General features: G+C 56.7%; 1 protein-coding gene across 1 annotated transcript; it reads left to right on the top strand.

The window, feature by feature from the left end:
* Positions 1 to 342: 342 nt before the first annotated feature.
* ARHGEF17 (Rho guanine nucleotide exchange factor (GEF) 17) lies at positions 343 to 7457 on the top strand (the record flags this gene model as incomplete). Its single annotated transcript, XM_010012035.1, has 12 exons — positions 343 to 399; positions 2658 to 2840; positions 3120 to 3236; positions 3545 to 3637; positions 4389 to 4565; positions 4821 to 4871; positions 5816 to 5925; positions 6057 to 6142; positions 6228 to 6346; positions 6844 to 7057; positions 7170 to 7243; positions 7370 to 7457. Coding segments are annotated over exons 1-12 (1369 nt in total), but the record flags the coding sequence as incomplete, so codon positions are not given.
* Between the last annotated feature and the right edge of the window lie 6 nt (positions 7458 to 7463).

Here is a 7463-nt window from a genome sequence, read left to right as displayed (position 1 = left end):
ACGCGGATAGAGAATTCCTACGGGACCGCTCGGAGCGGAGCCGCTGGAGAGACGGAGGGCGCCGGGACCGACCCATGTAGGGCTGTGAGATCCAGGGCGGAAACCAGGCGTCTCTGTGCTCTCCGTGTCATGTACTTCCTAATCCTCCTGGATTCCTCCAGCGGGGTGGAGAGGGAGCGGAGGGGAGCTGGACACCAGCCGGGCTCCACCGGCGTTCAGCCTCCCCACCGGGCCCCTGTGCCGGCACCGACACCCACCACGTAGCTCTCCTCCATCGTGTCACCCCAAAACTCACCTTGTCTTTCTTCCCACCCGGGGCAGGACATGAGGAAACACGTCATCATGACGCTGCTGGACACGGAGCAGTCCTACGTGGAGTCCTTGCGCACCTTGATGCAGGTATGGCCAGGGGCATGACACCCCAAAACTCGTCCTGGTGTGACCATCCCTTCCTTGTCATTGTCCCTGGGACCCCAGGTTGGACCCTCGGCTGTGGGTGCTCTACCAGCACCAACTGGGGACGGGTGGCAGTGGGGACAGCAGGACAGAAGTGGGAGCAGAGTGGCAATAGTGTCAAGAATGGGGTGTGGGGGTCACCTCTGTCCCCCAAATCAAACCCATAATGTTCCTGGTGGGTTGTCACCTTGCAGGTATTGTGCCCCCAAGCCCCTTCCTATGCTTGCCCCCCAAAGCTCTTCCTCACATTGCACCTCATCTCCTGGACTGTTGCTGGTGCTTGTCCCATGATGGGGGACCCCTTAGACCCCCCATTCCCTTGTCCCCCTCTTGTCTGCTCAGTGTCATCACCTGCAGCCATGGGCCAAGGGGTTTTCTCTGTCCTTTTTTCACTGAGCTGGTTCCAACCCCCCTGGCCGGAGGTTCCACCCCACGTTTCAGATGTTAATGAAGGTTAATGGTGGTCAACGCCCTGGAGACTAGGTCAGGCTGGTGTGGGTTGTCCAACCACATCGCTGCAGGTGGAAACACCTAAAAATCAGAGCTCTGCTCTGCTCAGTATGAAGCAGTGCCTATAGGACATCTGCTGGGCATGTCCATGAGGGCATGGGGCACCCATCATCCCGACGCCCAGCCAGGCTTTGCCCATAAATCCCCATAAAGATCCAGATGTTACTGCAGGAGGGAAGGACCTGCTCCTAGTGCAGATGTTGGCTTGGAGGCGTGAGAGGACTGTGGCTCTGGGGCTTATTTTGGGGGAAGCTGTGTGAGGTTTGGAGACAGGGGATGTCCCCCTGGTCTTGGTATGGACAGAGACTGCCCCATGGTCTGTATCATCATCTGAGGTGTGACATGAGGCTGGTTGGAGAGGACGGTTGTGCTGGGACTCACCAGTTCCCCACTGGAGGGACTGGTTGAACATGGATGGGAGCCACAGGGTGGTAATGCCTGAGCCCTTGCTTGTGGGACACATCCTGACACAGTGCAACCAGGGGGACCTGCTTTCTGGGAGGGGGTGCCAGGGCTCCAAACACCCCCTGCTCCCCATCTCAGCTGGGACAAGGTGCTTGGGTCCATGACATGGCTCGGTGGCACGTAGCATGGTGGCTACCAGGGACAAAGACCACCTTGGAACATCATCTTCCAGCCAATTTAGATGGTGCATGGGCAAGCCCTGCCTGCTTTCCCTGTGAACCAAGGTGGGGGCTTGTCTTCTTCCCCACCTAGTCCTTGCTCCTCCAGTTTCATGGCAGATGGGGTGCATGACACAGCCCAGCTCCCACTGCTTTTGTTGGCCACAGTAGGGCAGGCGAAGTGAGTTAGGACCCTCAGGAAGGATTTGGCCCTTCTCACTTGGGTCTCCACAAGATACCCACCATCAGCTTGAGGAACCTCATCCTTGGGGGATGATCACTCCTTTGCCAGCTTGGATGGAATGTCTGAAGCCACTCAAGGTGGGTCTTATCCTCATGGAGTCATCTCCAGGGTGCTCCCACCGTCCTGGAAGACACCATCACTCCATACCAGTCAAGCTGAGGAGGCAGTAAGGCTTGAGAAGATCTTCCCTATCCTGCATCCATTGCAAATCCAGCTCTCCTATTCCTGCTCCTCTCTGCAACTCTGCCCCACAGCAGGAGGAAAGGGCTTTCAAAGCCTTGCAGAGGACCTGCTTTTCCTGCTGGCCCTGAGCATCGCTCATTGGCCGTTGCCTGAAAGAGGCTGCTGGACGAAGAGGTCCAGGGCTTGATCCACCACCAGCCCCTCCTGGTCCCAGACACCCTAAATCCCACCAGGAATGCACCAACTTTCAGATCCCATGGTCGTGCTGCCGTGATTTCCCAACTAGATCAGGCTCTGCAGCAGATGAAGGTGACCCAGGCTCATGACAGCAAAGATTTGGAGCCTCTCAAAGCCCTGGCTGGGGGACAGAGGACATCATGCAGATCTATCTCACTCCCCACACTGCCATGGGCCTGCACTGGGTAGGATGGGACCCAGGGAGGCTGAGGTGCAAAACCTGCTTGGACCTGGTGCTGTCTGGTCCTTCTGGTGGGTCCTACAACCCGGTGTTCACTGGGGACCTCCCTGCTCTAGGATGCCACCGTTCCCCATATTGGTGATCCCCATTTTTCAATAGGGGTTGCAAAACTCATGCTGGGGCTGGTGGAAAAAGCAACCCCAAAGACTTTCCTTCACTGCAGGGTTACATGAAGCCACTGAAGCAACCAGAGAACTCGCTGCTGTGCGACCCATCGCTGGTGGATGAGATCTTTGACCAGATCCCTGAGCTGCTGGAGCACCACGAGCAGTTCCTGGAGCAGATCCATGACTGTGTGCAGAACTGGCACGAGAAGCAGAAAGTGGGCGACCTCCTGGTGCAGTCGGTAGGTCTCATGGGGTGGATTTCCCTGAGGGAACCCAGCTCCCAGAGGAGAAGTTTTGGATCTAGAGGCAGGGAAGTGATTACAGCACAGGCCAAACAGGCCTGGGATGGAGAACAGGAGATAATCTCCAGGCCTGCTGTCTGCTTAGCGTAATGTGAAAAACCAAGGGGGGTGGATGGTGGGTGAACCATCCCCACTGCAGTCCTGAGCCAGTTTAACCCTTGGGGTAGCTTCTTGCAGGCTTGTCCATGCTGGATCTATCCCCTTTTCCCCTCCCAGTTCTCCAAGGACGTGCTGGTGAACATCTACTCTGCCTACATCGATAACTTCCTCAATGCCAAGGATGCAGTCAGGATTGCCAAGGAAGCCCGGCCGGCATTCATGAAGTTCCTGGAGGTGGGTCCTGGTTCCTCTCCCCACGGATGGTGGCCAAGGTCCAGAGCCACCTGCTGGTGGGGTGGGATGGGGGTTAATGGGAGTCAACTGGTAATTTATGGTCAGACTGGGATATTCCCCCCATGTTCTTCTTGGGTTTGTTGCAAAGAGGCAAAGTTGGGATGAACCAGAGTCACTCCCGATGGTGTAAAAAGGAGTCACCCCAAGCCCAAATGGGTGTTGCTCCAGGTCCTGGGCTGCTGGGACACAGCAGGGACCCAGTGTCTCACCTAACGGGCCCATCCTTGTCTCCCGTGGGTGTTCTGCAGCAAAGCATGAGGGAGAACAAGGAGAAGCAGGCTCTGTCCGACCTCATGATCAAGCCGGTGCAGAGGATCCCACGCTACGAGCTGCTGGTGAAGGTGGGTGCGGGCAGGAGGGTGTCTGTGCCATGCCAGGGCCTGGTGACACCACGGCTCCTCCTCACTTTCATGTAACAGGAGCTATTAGGGTTCTCGCATCTCTCCTGGCCCCTTTTCTCGTCCCTTGGCACAGAGTTGGTGTCCCCACACACACAGCCCTGTCCTCCTGGGGATAGTCACCCTGAGGACTGTCACCCTGTTGTCATACTTAGCATGTACCTATGGGTGTGCAGTCCTCTTCTCCTCTCACTTTCTGCTGCAAGGTTGGACACTGCAGCTCCAGCTGGGGACCAGTCCACTGCCAGCCCCTCTGTGCCTCAGTTTCCCTGTGCCAGGGGCGCTCTTCCTGGTGATGAGGCTGGTTGGTTTGTGCTTTCAGAGTCACAGACTGATTTGGGTTGGAAGGGACCTTCAAGCTCCTCCAGCTCCAACCCCTGCCATGGGCAGGGACACCTTCCAGTAGAGCAGGTTGCTCAGAGCCTTATCCAGTCTCACCTTGAACACTGCCAGGGGTCAATTTCAGGCATCCATGCAAGGTTATGATGTGCTCTGAGGAGCTGGTGGCCTCTTTAGTGGTGGCAAAGACCAAGATGTTGGTGGCCAAAGTTCAAGGCTTTGTTTCTTTCCTGCATGGGGCTGGTTTCCATCCCCAGCAGCCAGAGCAGAGCAGGGACTTTGCTTGTTGATGTCATGGCATCACTGATGCCCAGGCTTTGCCCGTGGTGACATCCCGGCTGTGTCCCCATGGTAGGACCTGCTGAAGCACACGCCTGAGGACCACCCCGACCACCCTTTCCTCATCGATGCCCAGCGCAACATCAAGCAAGTGGCCGAGAGGATCAACAAGGGCATGAAGAGCGCAGAGGAGGTGGAGAGGAACGCACGGATCGTGCAGGAGATCGAGTCCCACATCGAAGGGATGGAGGACGTACGTATGGGGGTCCTACGCAGCGTCAGTCTTACCTTGTCCCCAAAATGCAACCAATTCTGCTCTTTCTGGGTCACCCCAGGCTGGGTCACTTGCTTTCCCCTCTGGGTCCTGCTTTCTCCATCATCACTTGGCCTTGGTGGGCTCATGGGGGTTTGGGAAGCGCTGGGGTGCCAGGGGGCTGCAGAGGCAGGGACAAAGCCCATGAGGGTCCCCCCTGGAGATCCCCACTCATGAGTCTCTTTGTCCCCACAGCTCCAGGCCCCACTCCGCAGGTTCCTGCGCCAGGAGATGGTCGTGGAAGTGGTAAGAACCGGGTGGTCCCTTGTCACCATCAGGGCTATGGGACCACACACTGGATGGGGCAGCAAGAGGCTATGTCTGTGAGTCATGGGATGCCTGTGAGCCCATGGCTATGGATGGATGGATGGGTGGATGGATGGGTGGATGGGTGGATGGATGGGTGGATGGGTGGATGGATGGGTGGATGGATAGGTGGATGGATGGATGGAAGCTGCATCAGGGGAAGTTCAGATTGGACATTAGGAAAAGGTTCTTTGTTGAGAGGGTGGCCAGTCACTGGAACAGGCTCCCCAAGTGGTCATGGCACCAAGCCTGTAAGGTGCAAGGAATGTCTGGGTGATGCTCTTTGTTGTATGGTTTAGTGTTGGGTAGTTCTGCAAGGAGCAAGGAGTTGGACTTGATGATGCTTCTGGGTTCTTTGTTGTATGGTTTAGTGTTGGGTAGTTCTGCAAGGAGCAAGGAGTTGGACTTGATGATCCTTATGGGTCCTTTCCAACTTGAGATACTATATGATTGTGTAAGGATGGATGGATGGATGGATGGATGGATGGATGGGTGGATCAATGACAACCATGGATCAAGGGACGGATCAATGATGGGGACAATATAAAATTCCCCAAGTGTGGGGGATAATAAGATGGATTTGGGGGTGGGAAGGAGGCTGGAGATGGAGATCATGAGGGTCTTGGTGAGCCCATGGCTGGTGTTCCCATGGCGCTGGTGCTTTCCCATGAATGGGACCCTGTGGCTTTGCCCACATGCGCATTGCACCCATGTCTCCTTTCACCATCACAAGGACATAGTTGGTCCCATGCAGATGGTGGTGTGGTCCTACAGCCTCCTTATGCCAAAGCAGCTCATGGGGAAACTGAGGCAGGGACCACTCCATGTGCCAGCAGCGGGGGGGGGCTGGCCATTAACCCCTTGGTGTCTCCCACTCTCTGCAGAAGGCTGTGGGTGGGAAGAAGGACCGCTCCTTCTTCCTCTTCTCGGACCTGCTGGTGTGCACCACACTGAAGCGCAAGTCGGGCTCCCTCCGCCGCAGCTCCATGAGCCTGTGAGTACCACCACGCCTGGGGACACCCCCTGGGATTAACCCACGCTCTCAGGGTTGTCCCCGCTGGACTGACCTGGCTTTAGGGTGCTGGGGACATGGGTGCAGCTTCGCCATCCCCTCCAACCTCACAGGTACACGGCGGCCAGTGTGATCGACACCGCCAGCAAGTACAAACTGCTCTGGAAGCTGCCACTGGAGGATGTGGACATTGTTAAAGGTGTGGTGGAGTGTCCCATCCCACCCCAAAACCCATCTGGTTGGTGAGGAGAAGTGGTTAATGCCATTCATGTGTCCCCACACAGGCGCCTCTCAAGCCACCAACCGGGAGAGCATCCAGAAAAGCATCTGCCGCCTGGATGAAGACCTCAGCACGTTGGGGCAAGTCAGCAAGTTATCAGAGACCCTCAGCTTCCCCCACCAGGTATGGGCATGGTGGGCCTGGTGCTGTCCCCTGGCTGAACACATTCCCATGGGATCACCTGGGATGTCCTCAGTGGGAAGAAGAACCTGTTGGAAGGGTTGGTGGCCATGAGTGTTCTCAAAGGACGCAGATGCCACCAGCTCTAATGTCACAAGGGGGATTGGGGCAGCTTCTGAAGGATGGTTGGGGATGCACAGGGTCAGTGTCATGTGGTGGTCCTAGTGCTGTCCCCTGACAAGACACCTCACCTGGACTGGGATGTCCGTGGTGGGAAAGAGCACCTATGGATGGGCTGGTGGCCGTGAGAGTCCTTAGAGAACCTGGATGCCACCAGCCCCAAAGCTCCAATGTGGTTGGGGCAGCCTCTGAAGGATGCTAGGGGCTGGATGAGGGGCATCAGCTGGTGGTGGCCCATCCTTGAGCCTTGTCCCCATACCTGAGCCTTGTCCCCATACCTGAGCATTGTCCCCATACCTGAGTATTGTCCCCATACCCAGAGCCTGGATGACGTGATCAAGGACCTGATGGCTGCCATCCACCGGGAGCTGGCGGAGAAGCAATCCCTGTCCTTCAGCATGGCCTTCCCCCCCAACAAGGTGGAGCTCAGCACCACCAAAGCTGATGGCACCGAGACCTTCATCTTTGAGTTCCCCAACCCTGATGCCCGGCTCGGCTTCGAGCAAGCCTTTGAGGATGCCAAGAAAAAGCTGGGTAACACCAGGGACAGGGGAGGTGGATGGGGTGTTGGGCTCAGCATCACGGCCCTGCTTGGATAGACCCCTTTCCTCCATCACTTCTTCATCCTCCACTTTGATTTTCCCAGCTTCCAGCAAAAACTGCCTGGACCCAGAGTTCCTCAAGGCCATCCCCATCATGAAGACGCGGAGTGGGATGCAGGTACTAAGAGGTTGCGTTCAAGGACCTTGTGGTCCTCTCCATCCCAGTGTGCTCGTTGCTGGATGCCAAGAAATCCTGCGTCACTCCCAAATGACCCAACTCATCCCATCTTTTCCTCCTTTGCAGTTCTCTTGTGCTTCCCCCAGCCATGGCAGCCCGGAAAGCTCCCATGAAGTTTGGGTTTGCAACAGCGATGGCTACGTGGGGCAGGTCTGTTTGC

This window comes from Nestor notabilis, unplaced genomic scaffold, assembly GCF_000696875.1.
Source record: "Nestor notabilis isolate BGI_N333 unplaced genomic scaffold, ASM69687v1 scaffold7543, whole genome shotgun sequence".
In the NCBI taxonomy this organism is placed as follows: Eukaryota; Metazoa; Chordata; class Aves; order Psittaciformes; family Psittacidae; genus Nestor; species Nestor notabilis.
The sequence above is the reverse complement of the archived record's forward strand: the minus strand, read 5'-3'. Positions and strand labels throughout refer to the sequence as shown.